General features: G+C 34.3%; 1 protein-coding gene across 1 annotated transcript; it reads left to right on the forward strand.

Annotated features, from left to right (window-relative positions):
• The first annotated feature begins 16,854 nt into the window (after window positions 1-16,854).
• LOC131070515 (transcription factor bHLH36) lies at window positions 16,855-18,579 on the forward strand. The gene is made up of 3 exons (XM_058006082.2): window positions 16,855-17,271; window positions 17,829-18,170; window positions 18,267-18,579. Exons 1-3 carry the CDS (start codon window positions 16,984-16,986, stop codon window positions 18,333-18,335), a joined length of 699 nt encoding a protein of 232 aa, XP_057862065.2. The 5' UTR covers window positions 16,855-16,983; the 3' UTR covers window positions 18,336-18,579.
• Window positions 18,580-19,147: the final 568 nt, after the last annotated feature.

Below are 19,147 nucleotides of genomic sequence, written 5' to 3' on the forward strand. Positions count from 1 at the left end.
ATAGATTCTCGAAGATGGCTCATTTCATACCCTATAAGAAAACATCTAGATGGAGTGGATATAGCTAACCTATTTTTCAAGGAAGTAGTGAGATTGCATGGATTACCAGAAGTTGGGATTTGATTCTTGCACAAATAGAGTATGCCTACAATAATTTAGTGAACAAGAGTACGGGAAGAACACCTTGTGAGATTGCTACTGGAGCACACCCTAAAGGTATATTAGAATTAAGAGATGTTAGTAATGAAGACAAGCGGAGTGTAGAGGAAAAAGACTTTATAGATCACATGAACGCCTTGCATATTCAGGTTAAGCAGCATTTGGAGGACATGAACAACAAGTATAAGGAGAAAGAAGATGAGAAAATAAGACATAAGGAATTTAAAGCTAGCGATGAAGTGATAGTGTATCTGAGAAAAGAAAGATTTCTAGTTGGAACCTATAACAAGTTGCAGATAAGGAAGTTTGGATCTTGTAAGATCTTGAGGAAGTTCAGTTCCGGAAATGCATATGAAGTGAAGTTATCAGATAGTTTGAGTATTTTCACTATATTTAATATTGTAGATCTACAACAGTATCATGAACCAGAATTCAATAAGGACGGTATTGCAGACTTGGAGAAAAAATTGCCCCGAAAGGAGCTAGATTAGATTGAAGACATTTTGGATAGGAGGATTGGGCATAGCACCCAAAGTAGCCAGTATAAGGAGTATCTTGTAAAATGGAAGGACAGACCAGTTGAAGATTCATCTTGGATTTCTTAGGTAGAGACAGAGCTTGGTTTTCCTCTGTCCCCACCAAAGTGAGAGACTCACTTTTTCAACAACCCTGGATGTCTGATGCAGGAGCATCCCCGGTTCTTGGCAATCTTGCATCAACCAAAAATATTTCTTCTTTGTTTGTTTCTGTTTTGGCAGTTTGAGCATTTCATTTTGCATTTTCTTGCATTGGCTCATTGGATCTTGTGGAGTTGGATTTTTCTTGAGGACATGATCGTATTCCTTATTCTTAAACCATAGAGCATTTGGATCATTTTGCGGCAAGTTATCGATTCTGGTTTTCGAGAAAGATTTTTGGCACAAAACCGTTTGGACCTATTTGCGTTGGTGAATCTACTGGATCTCTTTCATAGCTTGCAGAGCCTTGAGCATTGATTTCGATGTTCTTTGGTGTGTGGCTCACCTTCCCTTTGATCTGCCCTTCATCCTTTGGATTTTCTGGAGGAATCTCTTTGGTGAAGGCTGAGCTATTGGTTTTACACATTTGGTCTTGTTCTTTGGCATTTGATCCATTTTGGGCCGATTGGATCCCCTTAGATCGTATAAATCATTGTAATTGATTATTAGAAGTCAAGTAAGAAAGTAAGCAGAGATCAGATAGAATATACTAGATAGATCTTAGGTTTGGAGGTCCAGAAGTGACCTGCTATGTAATTAAGCATGTTTGCAACAAGCCAGTGAGCCGGATCTTGTAACTTGGATGTTACCGGTTATCTGTAATCAATTTTCATGATCTAATATATTTAGTTCTACGTTGCCTCCATCATATTTTCTTGTTTCCATTGTGTTTACTCTTGTTTCCCGGTCTGGATTGATCTCTTTGAAGTCCCTGCTAACCATTGACTGCACCAGATCCTGAAGGTTTGACTTCCTCTACTACTATGTATGTGGCCCATGAGATGGTAAAGGAGAATGTTGATTATTATTTGTATGAATTGTTGCATCAATTGTTGCATAATCTTTCACTGATGAAGACTAATTTATATCCCTTTTGGTATGGAACTCTCATTGTGTGTTTAGTATTGTACTTTTTTAATGTATCACCTAGATTGAACAATATAGCTTAGAGAAGAGATGTTTAGATAACTTGAATGATTGTGATGTTGCCTGTCATAAACTCTTTTTGGATCTTTGGAAAGAGTTAATCATGATGAATCAGATTCCTTTGAAGATTGTTGAGTGGTACAAAGAGGATATCACTTTCCTAGTGGATAAAGACAACTGTTTCATTTAGGAACTGTTTCTCCTACAACTTCATGGGTTGATAATATTTCTTATGAAATATCTAAAGATGACTGCATGGACATTATGAGAATATTTAATAAGATGCCTAACAATGTGAATGTAGGAAGATTTGGAACTTTCAAAGAGATTATAAGCGAGTGTGTTGGAAAAAATCTAGCAAAATTGCATTGGTACCAAAAGGAAAGAAAGTGAATAGACAATTTGAGGGAGAATCTTCTTCTTCCTCCAAAGTGTCAAAAGTTAAAAGAGTTTTAAAATGATTTGTACAAGATATTATAGTAGAAAGTGATGATGAAGATTTTGAGAAAGTTGATGTGCAAAAGAGTGCTTTAGTTATGAAGTTGGTGATTGCCTCCTTTGAAGGTACATTTGATGAAAATAGAGTTCTTGAGATGCTCTCAGAACCTAATGGTTCAGAAATAGTTAGTGAGTTGTATTTCATTGTTTTGAATCCAATGATTAGGACATTATCGAGCAAGCTTGTTGATGCATAGGTCTCAACATGGATGGAAGGCTAGACAAAACATATTTCATCATGGACAAGTGACTCAGACTTACAATGGGCTTTCATGATCAACTTCTTATTCATCATGGGAACATGACAACTATGCAACAAGGGTCAATATGGGGATCCACCAACACACACAAGAAAATCATTGTTTTTATAGTTTTGAGTATCAATTAACCTCAAACACCATATTCCAACACTTGGAATTGATTAGAAACCACCAACAAGGGTACTTTCTTCACACAAGGCTACTAGGCCTATTAGGACAGTCCAGATGGTTTTTGGCCCCTAACTTCTCAACCCTTGACCATGGGTATGAACCAAAAGCATTTTGAGATACCTTTTTTAGAGTTACACAACATAGGTAAAAACCCCTATAGGTTGATTTGAGACATTAGGGTCAAATTCAAACTGTTGCAAGTTTTAAGTGCACAATTAGGTCTCTTTTACACACCAAGTGTCTTAAGAACACTTCACAAACACACAACTCTACTTCTAATGGAAATATTTGAACCACAGTGGGATTTGAACCCACAATATTATTATACTATGGCCAATAGTAGAACAATATTACATGAGGGGAATACATGTGCATTCAGGTACACTGCCTAGATGATGCAGGAGCATCCTTGGTTCATGGCAATCTTGCATCAACCAAAAATATTTACTTTTTGTTTTGCTTTTAGTTTTATAGTTTCAACATTTCATTCTCCATTTTCTGGCATTGGCTCACTTGATCTCGAGGAGTTGGATTTTTTCTTGAATACTTGATCATCTACTTTATTCCCAAACTATGGAGCATTTGGATCATTTTTCAGCAAGTTATCGCTACCGGTTTTTGAGACAGTTTTCTGGTACCAGTTGCCTGGACCTATTTGCATTTGTAATCTACTCAAATCTATCAAATCCCTTTCGTAGCTTGCGGAGCCCTGAGCATTGATTCCAATGTTCTTTTTCTTGTGGCCAACCTTCCTCTTGATCCGCACTTCGTCCTTTGGATTTTTTGGAGGAATTTCTTTGGCAGGGGCCGACCTTGTTGGTTTTACACGTTAGGTCTTGTTCTTCGGCATTTGATCCCTTTTTGGGCCGACCGGATCCCCTTGTATTATATAAATTAATTTTAATTGAGCATTATAATATAGATCAGTTAAGATATAGAACATAGAAGATAGATCCTAATATTTGAGGTCCTGGTTGTGACATGTTCTGTAATTAAGCATGTTTTAGCAGGCCAATGAGCCAGATTCTATAACCCGGTTATTACTGGTTGATTGTAATCAATTTTTATGATATAATTGATTCAGTTCTACATTGCTTCCATCATATCCTTGTGTTTACATTGTGTTTAGTCTTGTTGACCAGTCTAGATTGATCTCTTTGTGGTCCCTCCTAACTGGTGACTTCACCACTAGAGCTCAATTCTCAATTACAAAAGGGCTACAACCTGGAGGAAGGCTTAGTTCCTTACAAGATAATACAAAATGATTACAATGAGTAATGAAATGAAGAAAATCATCTAACTATGCCAAATAATAGTTCCAGTTAGGCACAAAATGATCCATTGTTGTTGTTATGATAAATTGCTCTATTATGCTCTTCTACTAATTACCAGATCAACAAAACTCAAGGCGCGCACATGAAACTTCTCTCAATCACTCCCAAAATCATCTGACACATCATATCAACATGCAAATGCATTAACCTATTCGATCTTATATATCCACACTAGCAAAATTGATCTCCCATAGTTTGGCTTCTCAAAATATTAGAGTATGAAATGTGTAGGTTGAAGTTGGCTCAAATATTTATAAAACCATATTCTAGATCCAAAACATATGATCGCACACTTTTACAAGTTAGTCCTATTGCCTCAAACTTACCAAAAATGACTAGAATCACCTCAAAGAATCCGGTCCACACATTACACCACCAATAATGAAGATAACCCTATTTCAATGCTCTACTAGATACCGGACCTTCTAACATTCTTATGAGACAACACCGAAGGATAGGATTGCACAATAATATGCTTCTCATCCTCAATCAACTTAACTTTGATCACTGAAACCAAAAACACATCATCGGAAATGAGAAATTCTCACCAACACTGTACACGGAGTATCACTGATAGACTTATACCAAAACTTACTCAAGACATCCGGATATCCCAAACTCCATACCAGATAAGATCAATAAGTTGAGTTTCTATCAATGCCAACTCCTAAGAAATATCATGCACTAGACATCATCAATCTTCTCCGAAGCATCACCAGAGTAGTGTCTTATGCCAACAGTTAATTCTCTAATTGATTTCCTCTCATTACATCTTTCTTACCAAACATATCTTCTATTTTTATCCATACAACATTAGTTGTTGTACCAAAATAAATGAGAAAGAGAATATCAAGAGAAATAGTTATGTACATAGTATCGTATGCTTCATGATTAAAAGTATGCAATTTAATTTTTTTAGCATCTCTTCTAGTTTTAGGTTCCAAACCCATAGCGATTTAGTGCAATCCTACTTTCTTGAGCTTTATTTCCATTGATTTATCTATTCAAAGAAGTTAAATAGAGTTAGGAATAGATAAATTATGTATATTAACACACAAGAAAATCCCCCTTTATTCAATAGTAGGTGACCCCCCTCCCCCCCCCCCCTCCATTTTTCCACCTTATAACCTAGTATTTTTAAAAGTATAAATATGTCCAGTATGGCAAATAGAAAAATATTAAATTTTACAAAAAATAGTACTCAATTTTGAGCTCCTGATCAAAATTTATTATAGAATAAGTTCCTATAAATTTAGTTGTTTTAAAATAGTAGCACTAAATGATAAAAAATTACACTAAAAATAAATTTGATTGTACCTTCCAACCACTTGTTAGGATAGATATTGAATGAGGTATTATACTAATATCAATAGTTCAAATTTTGAATCCTCATTTCAAAGATGTGTGAAAAATAAATATCCCCTCTTTTAGATCATTAATATGAGGTAGATAGACAATGTGAACTAAGATTTTGTAGATGTTATGGTTACAACAAATTTTAGCAATTAAATGAAAAGGAACAATTAAATTTTAACATGTGACATTTGTTAACTATACCAAAATAATTAATTGTTGATGTAACCACCATTGTTAATGTCTGTCTTAATATATATACTTACCTATTTTTGACTCAACATCCCTATTATAGATGGATATTGGAAGTGGTAAACCTAAATTGTGATCCTATTAGAGAGAAAATGGGGATTTTTGAAGAAAAATATGTGTGTTTAACACCAAGTGAAGCTACTACTAGATCTAGAGGAGACATATAGAGTGGCTTTGTTTGTATCAGTTGTGCTAATTATTTGAGCATAGTTTAATGAGATCTATGTAGTAAATAAACCTTTGCCAAGTTGTATAACAAAATTGAGTAATTTGAAACACTAGTGATTAGAGATTTTGAAGGACGTTTCTCTATACTAAGTAGTGCTAAATATTTGGGTTCTTATCTCTACTAGGTAATGTTGAAGATGTGTGTGGTTAATAACAACACTTATGATAGCAACCTTGCAACTAGATCTTTGGAAATTTATTCCATCTTAAAACCTCCAGGAATCTCAATGTAGATTTGTGTGATCACCAAAAGAGATAAAATATTAGATCAAATGGCTCATAATCTCATGTGTTGAATTGATAAAGAAGCCCTTATCTTGAATCATGCCCGAATTGATAATGTGTAAGAGGCATCAAATACTAGCTTCATTGTGCACAACTTAAATGGGATTCAAAAAAGGGTATCTTATGAATGGTGCACAAAATGTTAGTTGTACATAAATGACATGAGGGATTCTCCCTTTCAAAGGAGCTAGATTGATATGCCTCTAACAAGTCAATCCCACACCAAGAAGATAATGGGGGCTACCCGGGGTGGGGAAATGGGTATAAACCTCAAAATGATACTCTTAATAGTAGCCTTTCTACCATGGACAACGAAAACTAGGTTGTATTATTTGCAAATAGGAAGTCTATAGACCACAATAATACCAACAAATAAGCTTGAAAATTTGGATGTTAACCTACAAACAAATAAAACTTGAAAAGTAGGACATAAAAATGCTCATATTTCTTGCAAAACATTCAATCTGGGCCACATAATTCTTTTAAACACAAGATATTTCCCTATAAACCAATAAAAAATACAATAATAATTTGCAAATATAACTAGAAAATAGGGTAAATAGGCCACAAGGGATTTTTTTAAGTCAAAGTAATAGATTGTGAGAGCATATTAGCACTTTGCATAATTTTTTTATTTTTTTTCATTTTTTATTGAATTACAAAAGAAACGAAAATTTAAAAAAAAAATCACTCTTGATTGGGCTATGTTTTGGAATCATGTTTATGTGTGAAAAAAATGTGCTCTCATGGCTTTGATACAATTTTGGAGCACACCATAAATTTGAAAGCATGAAGTAAACTTTGACTAGTGAAACAATAAACACAATAAGATATCTACCGTATGGAATGAGGAGTATGTGAAATGTACATAGATTCCTTGCATATATAGGCAAGGTAGATGATGTAGGAAGGTGGGACTCAAACTATGACTTACCCTCAAAAGGTGGAACACATGTAAGCTCACTTGACAAGTGTGCAAGAAAATGTCAAATATTAATGTAACAGTTGTCTCAGAAAGTCAGGGTACATGTGTCGAACATATAAGGTAAGAGTAAAGAATGAAAAATCCTACGTGAACTTAAGATAAGCGTGAATAGGCCACTAACTAGAAAGGTGATTAGCTAACTAGTTTGGCAATGACACTACTTATACTAACAACTATAAACAATTTGACAACCTTTCATAAATCCCTCCTTTTTAGATGAAATCATTGATTCCAAAATTTATTTTAGATGATGAATAATACGATTAGTGATGGTATTTTAGGAGAAAATAAAACATATGACCATATTTTTTCCAAAATTAAAAAAAAAAACAAAGCTAGAAAAATATAATCTATTTCTTTAAGAATCTAATTGTTAGTCTATCTTTTTGGCACAACTTTTAGAAAAGTCCCATAATTCTTAAAAAACTTAGTATAGTAGCAATCAATTCTACAAGAGTAATAGGCTCCATAAAAAATAACCATTCATGTCCCTAGTAACCAAAGAATGGATGCAAATTAAAATAACCCTTTCCTCCTCTATTATACGATCATTTTATTTAATTAAATGAAATAAATGAGAAATTGCCCCCTTCTTAATCTCTTGGGTTAAAGACAATTGAATTCCTTGAGAATAAATAATAGATTAAATAAAATTACTACTTCTCCTTTCATTCACATAAGTATGGGAAAATGAGGTATTTAAATTATCCCATTCCTAAAGCTAATTAAATCTAGATATTTTTTCAAAAAAATCCTCCTAAAGTTCCCACTCATAGAATTTTTTGGACAAAGAGAAATCCTCTTGAAGTCATCCTCTATTCATACCAAATTCTCTAATCTAAAAATTATTGTCATTCAATATTTTATGTACCTATTTCATCACCTAGAAAATTGTTTCCCAATCCAGATTTTTTCAACTATTTAAGTTTACACTTGATATACAAAAATATTTTAAGAATGAAATACATAATAGTACTAAAAGGAGGCATAGTCTCTATCTACCACATTACCATATTTTCATGTAAAGATTGATTCTAAAGCTAGGTCAAATAGAACTAGAAAGGGTTCTTTATTAGGATAGAGAAATGAAATAAAGATTGATTAATAGACTAATGATATAAACCTTATTACTAGAAAAAATAATAGAGAGTATTCCAGATATCCCCAATCCAACAATTCAAGATTAAAAACTTGTCGAACCTATAAAAACTAGAAGCAAGGCTACATCTTCTATTGTTCAAAGTAAATCTCATCACTTGGTTTAATATGGATAAGGTAATGGAATGATATATTGCTTCAAAACAAGGTTAAAAATTGTTCAAGCTAACTCAAGCCCTCAATTTTATTTTCAAGAGTAAGAGTGAAAGTATAATCCTTAGCAAGAATCCAAAGAATATAAGTAAACATTGAATGAACTCGATAAACATGTGATCATAGTAAGACCTTTCCTTGAAATTTGTAGGAGCGTAAATATTAGATAAGAAAATATGATTTTAAAATTCAAAACAAGTATTGTGCATATAAATAGAATCTTGAGCTCTAACACACTAACATTGACCACCCCTCAAAAAATAGAGGAAATAAGTAACACAATGTTCCATGAAAGAGCCATTGTTTTAAGAAATGTGAGAAATGAGAATCCAAAGTATGAGTGACCCCTAATTAAATGAATGCTTATCCAATAATCTTTGTGTTTACTTGATCAACTTTCCTTCCCACTTTTGACATGCTATCCATAAAAGTCATTTAAATATATTTTTTCATTTGAGACCTAAGTGAATAGGATTAGTCTTCTTAAAATAATCCATGACATTGTTGGTATTTTGGTATGGTTTTGTCATTGATGTCAACACCTGCTAACACACCTACTTTGGAGATCCAGTAACATTCACTGGCAATCAGTAAAATGCTCAAACAATCACCGGTATATAGTTAACCGATAGGATATAATGTTCATCGGCACATGCAATGACATGGAAGACACTTGGTAATGTCGAAGACATCATGTGGACACTTTTCCTTGAAGTAATATCATTGGTATATTCTTATTTGCATATTTGCTTTTACCGGCAAATAGGTCCAGGTTATCTAGGGTTACACCAACAGGTTTATCTTTTCCAGATCAGCATGGCACGCTATGGAGATGATTTATTATTTTTGTAAATGCATTAAGCCGACATGTTCAATCGGTTATTGCATCGGATATTGTATTATTTGTAAAATGTTTTATTGTAATATCTTGTAGAGCCGACCTACTAAAATTGGTCTTAGGGTATGGTATAAATGTAAGATCTTATTTGTAAGATCAAATGTGGAATGCGAAAAAGATTTAAGGAAGGGTATATGCGAGATCAAGCAAAGATATACATGAAGACATCATTTGAAAGTGAAGTTAAGTTTTTGGAAAAGCATATCAGCATTACACCGGTATGGAATCTAGCATATGAAGATGCTATTTTGTGTAGTACATTCTCATTGGATTTAACCATCCAATTGTAGTCAGTGTGACTCCCTTTTGTGTTTGAGCAATGAGCTCTAGGCTGTTGGCCTTTCTGCATGTGTAGACCCCTCTTTGTACACTAACTATCTGCAGTAGTATCATCTGATTGTGGGTAAGGTTTCCCACCGTGGTTTTTCCCCTTATAGGGTTTCCACATACAAATATTTGTGTCATGTGTTGTGGTTGACTTTGTGCTTATGTTTCATGCATTAATTCTTACCGGTACAACATTTCCTGTTAACATTGTTTACCGGCACAATTAATTGTCTTACCGGTATTAAGCTTTAAGTTGGTTAATAAGATTTTGGTTTGAATTTATTAGACAAATGATTCAACCCCCCCTCTCTGTTGTCCCTGGGACCTACAATTGGTATCAGAGCTTAGTCCTCTTTTTGCAGAAGTTTAACAACTTGAGGAGATCCAATGTCTACTAATTATTTCAGGAAGGATAGTCCTAAACTTGATGGAACCAACTATGGAATATGGAAAATCAGAATGGAGACACATCTGAATTGCATTGGTAAAGACATCTGGGAAGTTACTAAGAGTGGTTATACTGCTGTTGTAGCTGGTCAGCCTGCTCCTATTACTTTAGGTAAAGATGAAGAAAATGATTGCAAAGCAAGAGAAGCACTTTTGAGCACATTATCAGATCAACAAATCATGGGATTATCAGATAGATCTACTGCAAAAGCTATTTGGGATCATTTGGAAACACTGAATGAAGGGGATTCCACAGTCAAAATTGCAAAACTTAAAAGCTTCCGAGTCAGGTATGAACATCTGAAAATGGAAGAAGATGAAAGAATTTCTGCCTTTATGGAAAAAGTAAATGAAATTGTTTTAGGTATCAAATGTTGTGGAGGAACCTTGAGTGAAGATGAGATTGTTTCAAAAATCTTAAGAGGTTTGCCACCGGCATATAAAATGAAGGTTATTGCTATTAATGAGCTGAGAACAATGCCTAATACATCAGTAACTAGGGATACATTGATTGGAAAACTTTCATCTTTTGAAATAGAGGAATTTGGTCCTGTTGCTATAAAAACTGATTTGGCCTTCAAAGCATCAACATCATCTACTCCATCTTTTGACAAATCAGACTGGAGAGCCTTTTATGCAAGAGAACTTGAAGAAACCAGGAAGGAGAATGAAGAGCTTGAAGAACTTGAAGCACTATTTGCAAGAAAAATGCCAAAAGGTCCAATTGGAAGTAAGTATGAAGGTAAAGCACCCTTTAAATGTTTCAATTGCAATAAGATTGGTCATATGGCTTCAAGATGCCCTGATAGACATGCTAGACTAAGAGAAGAAGCTAGAAGGACATACAAACCTAATCTTGAATACCAGAGATACAGATTTAATAAAAACAAAGATAAATCCTGTTACATTGCTGATGAAGGTGTGACTGATGATTCTGATGAGGATCTAGCAGACAACAGATGGGTCTTTGTTGCTATAACAGAAGATCAACCAGTACCTATTGCTCAACCGGTAGAACAAGCCCTAGCAGCTAAAGTTGAATCAAAGGATGAATGGATTATTGACTCAGGATGCTCACATCACATGACTGGAGACAAAGGCAAATTGTTGAACGTTCAAGAATACAATGGAGGTTTAGTAAGATTCGGAGATGACAAAGCCTATTCAATCAAAGGTAAGGATTCAATATCTCTTGATGGTAAACATAACACTGACAATGTTTACTATGTTGAAGGATTAAAACATAATCTTTTAAGTGTTGGTCAATTAGTTGAGAAAGGTTTTCAGTTACAATTTAAAAATGGAAAATGCAAAATCATGAATAGAACTGGTTTGGAAATTGCAACTGGTAATCAGACTAGAGGTAATATCTTTCATTTGAATAATAGTGAAAAGGCATGCTTAATTGCTCATGTAGATGAAAGTTGGCTATGGCAGAAAAGACCATGTCATGTAAATTTTGATTGCATGGTAAAAATCAGTACTTCTAAGGCAGTTAGAGATCTACCTAAAATTGTGAAACCTCAGAATACAATTTGTAAGGAATGTCAATTTGGGAAACAGGTTAGAGCTAGTTTCAAAAGTATTCCAGAAAAATCCAATAATGCTCTTGATTTAATTCACACTGATTTATGTGGTTACTTTTCTCAGAGAAAAGTCAGAAGCACTTGGGAAGTTCAAACTATTCAAAGCAATGGTTGAAAATGAAACCGGTAAGAAAATTAAATGTTTAAGATCAGATCAAGGAGGAGAATTCACATCTAGAGATTTTAATACATTCTGTGAAGTGAATGGAATCAAAAGACAGTTATCAGCACCTCGGACACCACAATGGAATGGAGTTGTTGAAAGGAAAAATAGAACTATTTTGGATGCAGCAAGAAGTATGTTATCAGAAGCAAATCTACCACATGTGTACTGGAGAGAGGCAGTAAGCACTCCTGTCTATACATTCAACAAAGTTCACATCAAAGGTGAAACCGGTAAGACCCCTCATGAACTATGGTTTGGTAATACTCCTACTCTTAAGTATTTTAGAATTTTTGGAAGTAAATGTTATATTAGAAGAGATGAGTATATTGGCAAGTTTGATCCTAGAAGTGATGAAGGAATATTTCTTGGTTATTCATCTAAGAGTAAAGCTTATAGATGTTTTAATAAAAGATTACAGAAAATTGTTGAGAGTACAAATGTAAAGATTGATGAACAATTCAGAGGAACTTCAAGGTATATAGACTCTGAACCGGTAACAGAAATTATGACAAATGAACCAACAGTAAATCCACCGGTACAGAATGATGACCCAGTTACTCCAGTATCATCAGAGGATACCACAGTAATTGAAGAACAACAACAGACTAAGACACCCCGGTATGTAAGACTGAATCATTCTGAAGATTGGATAATTGGAAGCAAATTTAAAGGAGTCATGACAAGAGGAAGATTGGCAAATGAAGAGGTATGTCTTATTTCTCAAATTGAACCATTATCTATCAATGAGGCATGTGAAGATAAATTTTGGATTAAAGCTATGGAAGAAGAATTAGGACAAATTGAGAAAAATAATACTTGGACATTAGTTCCCCGGCTTGAAAATAAAAATGTAATTGGAACCAAATGGGTATTTAGAAACAAACTCAATGAAGATGGTAAGGTTGTCAGGAATAAAGCAAGACTAGTGTGTAAGGGATATTCTCAGAAAGAAGGAGTTGATTACAATGAAACCTTTGCACCGGTAGCCAGAATTGAAGCAGTTAGATTATTCTTAGCCTTTGCAGCTCACAAGGATTACAAAGTTTATCAAATGGATATTAAATGTGCATTTTTGAATGGAGATCTTGAAGAAGAAGTTTATATTGAACAACCTGATGGATTTTCTTTGACAGATAACAATGATATGGTTTGCAGATTAAGAAAAGCTCTATATGGACTAAAACAAGCTCCAAGAGCCTGGTATGCAAGATTGGATAAATATCTCTTAAAAATTGGTTTTACTAAAGGAAATGCAGATAGCAATTTATATTACAAAGTAACTAATGATGACATTTTGATTATGGAAGTATTTGTTGATGATATAATCTTTGGAGGAGAAGATGGATTATGCAAATAATTTTCTCTTAAAATGCAGCATGAATTTGAAATGTCTATGATTGGAGAAATAAAATTCTTTTTAGGATTGTAGATTTTACAGACTGATAAAGGCATATTTTTGAGTCAATCTAAGTACTTGAAAGAACTACTCAAGAAATTTGGGATGGAGAACTCTAAACCGGTAAGCACACCTATGACTACAAATGACAAATTATCTCAAAGGGATGAATTTACACCTGTTAATCCAACTAGATACAAATCTATGATAGGAGGTTTATTGTATTTGACACAAACCAGTCCTAATATTATGAATGCAGTATGTATAGTTTGTAGGTTTTAGAGTAATCCCAAGGAAAATCATGAATCAGCAGTAAAAAGGATTTTTCGGTACTTACAAGGCACAACAAATCTTGGATTATGGTATCCTAAAGATGAAAATTTTGATCTATATGCATACACAGATGCAAATTGGGCAGGAGATGTGGATGATAGAAAGAGCACCACTAGAGGAGCATTCTTTCTTGGAAAGAGATTAGTTTCTTGGTTAAGTAAGAAACAGAGTTGTACATCTTTATCAACAGCAGAATCAGAATATGTTGCAGCAGCAATAAACTGTACACAGGTACTTTGGCTTAAGCAAATGTTTAAAGACATAAAGGTAAAATGCAAGGAACCTATTACTATATATTGTGATAACACTGCAGCAATTGATATATCTAAGAATCCAGTATTACATTCTAAAACAAAACATGTTTCTATCAAACTGAATTTTCTAAGGGAAAAAGTTGAAGAAAAGGAAATAAAACTGGTTTATGTGAATACTAAAGAACAGCTTGCAGATATTTTTACAAAACTTTTGCCTAAGGAAACTTTTGAGTATCTCAGAGATCAGCTCGGAGTCTTACCTCCACTGGTAGAGACTTAGACAGTTGATGATTGTCATCAACTGCCAGAATTAAATGGACAAATCTTTTATTCCGGTATTTGATGAGGAAGCTACTTCTCAGGGAGAGTAGTTGGTATATTGAATTGGTTGGTATTTTGTATGAACTTGACCTTTTTGTGACTTTGGCATTTGATGTCAAAGGGGGAGAGATATATGGAAAAACATTAAAGAAAAATATATGGAAAAATGCATTATCTTTTTGACGAGAGATTGGTATTGTAAATAAATCTTTGTATAAACACATATTACTCCCAGGGGGAGAGTTGGTTTTTGTACTTGGCATTTCTATTTTGGCACTTTGATGGTTTTTCCATCTTGTGTTGCCATCAATGCCAAAGGGGGAGATTGTTCGTATTTTGGTATGGTTTTGTCATTGATGTCAACACCTGCTAACACACCTACTTTGGAGATCCAACAACATTCACCGGCAATCAGTAAAATGCTCAAACAATCACCGGTATATAGTTAACCGGCAGGATATAATGTTCACCGGTACATGCAATGACATGGAAGACACTTGCTAATGTCGGAGACATCATGTGGACACTTTTCCTTGAAGTAATATCATTGGTATATTCTTATTTGCATATTTACTTTTACTGACAAATAGGTCCAGGTTATCTAGGGTTACACCGGCAGGTTTATCTTTTCCAAATCAGCATGGCATGCTATGGAGACGATTTATTATTGTTGTAAATGCATTAAGCCGACATGTTCAATCGGTTATTGCATCAGATATTGTATTATTTGTAAAATGTTTTATTGTAATATCTTGTAGAGCCAACCTACTAAAATTGGTCTTAGCGTATGGTATAAATGTAAGATCTTATTTGTAAGATCAAATGTGGAATGCGAAAAATATTTAAGGAAGGGTATATGCGAGATCAAGTAGAGATATACACGAAGACATCATTTGAAAGTGAAGTTAGGTTTTTGGAAAAGCATATCAGCATTACACCGGTACTGAATCCAGCATATGAAGATGCTATTTTGTGCAGTACATTCTCATTGGATTTAACCATCCAACTGTAGTCAGTGTGACTCCCATTTGTGTTTGAGCAGTGAGGTCTAGGCTGTTGGCCTTTCTGCATGTGCAGACCCTTCTTTATACACTTACTATCTGCAGTAGTATCATCTGATTGTGGGTAAGGTTTCCCACCGTGGTTTTTCCCCTTACAGGGTTTCCACGTACAAATATTTGTGTCATGTGTTGTGGTTGACTTTGTGCTTATGTTTCATGCATTAATTCTTACCGGTACAACATTTCCTGTTAACATTGTTTACCGACACAATTAACTGTCTTACCGGTATTAAGCATTAAGTTGGTTAATAAGATTTTGGTTTGAATTTATTAGACAACTGATTCACCCCCCCCTCTCAATTGTCCCCGGGACCTACAGACATCATCTTTATGAAGATCTTCTAGCATCACACAATCTATAAAATTTCCAAATGGAATAATGAACAATAATAGAATCACAACATTTAATTCAGCCCCAAGATTTCTCCATGAACCATCCATGGGATATATTAAACAAAATTGGGAGAGTAGTCACTTCTCCTAGTGATACCTACAGTTTAAGGGTGATTTGATTTCTTTGCATTGGGAGCATGGTAGAATTAGAAACAACCAAATCGGAATCACTTAAAATCTTCTTTATTGTAGTAGGCTCAATATTGTCAAAATTCTTTAAACTATGGATAGTCTATTATGAAAAAATCCCTGTATTATTTTTTTTAAATTTTTTTATTTGGATGAATCACATTATTCCATTTATAACAAGATTTGACAAACTAGGTAAAAACACTTGATTTAAGCCCTTCCATGTTTATAAATTAATGTTAATCTTAGAGACCTTAGGCAAGGACTTAAAGATATCTAAGAGTTTATCTCTACAATTTCTTTGGAGACTAGTATAAACATAACAAACACACCTCATAATCTAACAGTTGAATCCAATGCATGCTTGCTTATAGAATTTTGAGAAAATCATACAAAACAATTATTAATTATATTACTTACTATATTCATTAAACTTAAATAAATAAATAAAATTATCTATTTTGTCTGGTGTATAAATACATTAATATGAACAAGCTCTTTATATAGCTGGTATATATTTTAACATTCTCCGAATCAGATTATCTTAACTAGTATCACGCTGTATTTCTTCTTTACTTCCTCTGCAATCTTCTTCCCATGGTGCATTTAATTAATTTGTCTCATATTACAAGCTTGAACCTGGATACAAGGTGATTCTCATCTTAATCAACTCCATTTAGTTTCTCTAAAAATTTTGATGGATGATAATAGATTTACTTTACTCCTATCGATCAGCGGTCATTAGAGAAATTGCAGGGAAAATTCTGAGACAAATATGCGAGCTGGCAGTGGGCTCGACAGGTCAATTTGTTAAGCTCCGGAGACCGTGCAGATTAAAGAGTTGTTGGGTGTCCGATTTCTGACGACCTAATTATTCGATCACAATCCCAAGCAAATCTTGGAAGCTACTGACAGGTGGCATGTTTAGCCGGTCATTGCTTCCCTCCAACCACATCTGTAGCCAGGTACCACCTATATTCTCTTGTCAAATCATATATTTTGAGTAGGGTTTTTCTGTTGTTGGTCGGCAGGTGCAGATTGCAGATGAGATTTCAGATGAGATCAAATCACCATTCCTCAATTATTCACAAATGCACTAAAATTGCCTTGTCTTCTCTCTGACTACATCTCTTCTTCCAAAATTTAATTTTGCTCCCTGTGAAAAAAAGAAAATGAATCCTTTTCCTCCGGTGTTTTCCACAGTTTTTTACAGTAATGATGTGCAGAGCGGAGAGCACAATTTTTCGCTGCCTCAATTCTGTCTTAGCGATGGAAAAATTGGGTTTGATTTTACGCAGCAGAATACTTCTGCCAAATTTAGTGACGATGGAAAGCAGTGGAAAAGACGAGGAGGTGTGGATAAGAAATTGCTCCACAAAGTGATAGAAAAAGAGAGGAGGAAACAAATGAAATCCCGCTATTCTGATCTGAGATCTATAATACCAGAAGAAAATTTTAGGGTATGCAATACTAACCCATCTTTTTTTTGTTTGGTCAATCTGGAAGTACTTTTTCTTTTTCTTTCTCTCTTCTATAGATGATATCCGCTCAAAGATGCATTAGTTTAGGGATGAGTATCCGAAAATCTATGGTTCCTTTCTTTCTTTCTTTATATTGGTAAAAGAAGATTAATCAATGCCTTAGATAATTAAATAGCTAGTATTCTGTGTACGTCTCCTTTGAGCTTTTCACCCATTACCTAAGCTGCTAAAAACACAAATCAATTTAGAAGATATTGTAACTTATAATCCCGTGGATTCTTGCTTCTGAATTAATAGTTGGCTTGATGAACTGAGCTTGGAAAATAAAGATGATGAACAGTAATGTTGATAATAGAATTTTCTACTTGCCATGAACCATAATGTCTGTAGAAAGGGCCTGAAATCCAATTTTGAACATTTTACGAGTTCTGATATAATATGTTTTTATTGAGGTGAAACTTACTTTCCGTGCCCATTACATAATAAAAGAAAACCCAGATGAGTATATGATTGGAGATTATTGGATTGTGGTCCAGGGCAAGACTTCTATTACTGATCAGCTATCTGTAGCCACTGACTATATTCGCCATATGGAGCAGAAGGTGGAGGAACTTGCCAAGAAAAGAGACAAGATGAAGATGAATGAAATGCAAGATTGTTATAAAGAGGACAAAGATACATCATTATTGGAGTGTAAGGCATTTCCTCAAGTGAATGTAAATCATGTGGGTTCCCTTGTACTTGTCACAACAAGTTCTTTGAGAGGGGATATGGCTCTCTCTAGGCTTCTGCTTGCACTTGAAGAGGAAGGGCTTCATATAATTTCTGCCTCCTCTTTCACCCCTGATGACAAAGTTTTCCATAGTCTTCAATGCAAGGTGGTGTTTGAAGCATTTGGTCTTCAATTTCATTAACACAGCCAAAAATAAGTTGGCAACAAAATTTAAATGTTTATTTGTTGATTTGTGTTGCAGGTGTTTGATAAGCAGAAGTTCACAAGCGCCGCCAAACTTGAGCAGAGACTTCGGCAGTTAATGGAGTAAAACCTCAATGGAGATGTGTAGAAATCTATACTTCAATGCCTGGTACTGCATTTCATTGTAATCCTGCTTTTAAGTTTTATTAGGTTAGAGAAAGTCCAAACATTTAGACTATCTAAACAGACTTATGCTGAAGCAATATTGTGTAGAAATTTTAAAATTGAAAAGGAAACTTGTATAGATTGATGCACTTCAAGATAGCTGCACTGTAGTAGAACACTAATAATTTTACAATTTTTTATGCAACGCGTGCTTTAGAAACAAGATGGTTATCCATATCCTCTAATGGCTTCTTCCTTAGAATTTCTCATTTGATTACATCTACTTTTTCTTTCTGAACGTCGATATTAACTATCTGGTTGCATCTACATACAATGTCCAATAATTATTGAAGAAGATGACATAATTACTTTTCCATACATAAATACTGACTGATACCCAACCCATTAAGAACAGCAATACAAGCCCTGTCACATTCGACAGTTTCATGTTCCGAGAGTTAAAGATGAGTGACTTGCACTAAACACTTGACGTATGCAATGTCTAGTGCTGCTTAAGCTCAATACAATGTTCAATTAGCTTGATAGTTTCAAGATTAGATTTGATCATTTTATAGATTATATTTCATTACCTGATTAGACAATTGAAACACATTCGATATTATTAACATATCCTGATTGAAAAAAATTATAGGTACAGTTTCTGTTAAGGTAAGCTAATGAGCCTGTTAAAGCGTTCGTATATCATGGCCATTCTTTATCATCAAACGGTTCAATAATAAAAGTTTTTGCCAGTTACATTCTGTAATCAGTCAT

This window comes from Cryptomeria japonica, chromosome 11 (genome assembly GCF_030272615.1).
Source record: "Cryptomeria japonica chromosome 11, Sugi_1.0, whole genome shotgun sequence".
Lineage (NCBI taxonomy): Eukaryota > Viridiplantae > Streptophyta > Pinopsida > Cupressales > Cupressaceae > Cryptomeria > Cryptomeria japonica.

What these genes read in the sequence shown, in the direction of transcription:
- LOC131070515 (XM_058006082.2), top strand. Translation starts at nt 16,984, where the DNA reads ATGAATCCTTTTCCTCCGGTGTTTTCCACAGTTTTTTACAGTAATGAT. An exon ending in TACCAGAAGAAAATTTTAGG is followed by an intron (nt 17,272 to 17,828) that starts GTATGCAATACT and finishes ATTGTGGTCCAG; the next exon opens with GGCAAGACTTCTATTACTGA. An exon ending in TCCATAGTCTTCAATGCAAG is followed by an intron (nt 18,171 to 18,266) that starts GTGGTGTTTGAA and finishes TTTGTGTTGCAG; the next exon opens with GTGTTTGATAAGCAGAAGTT.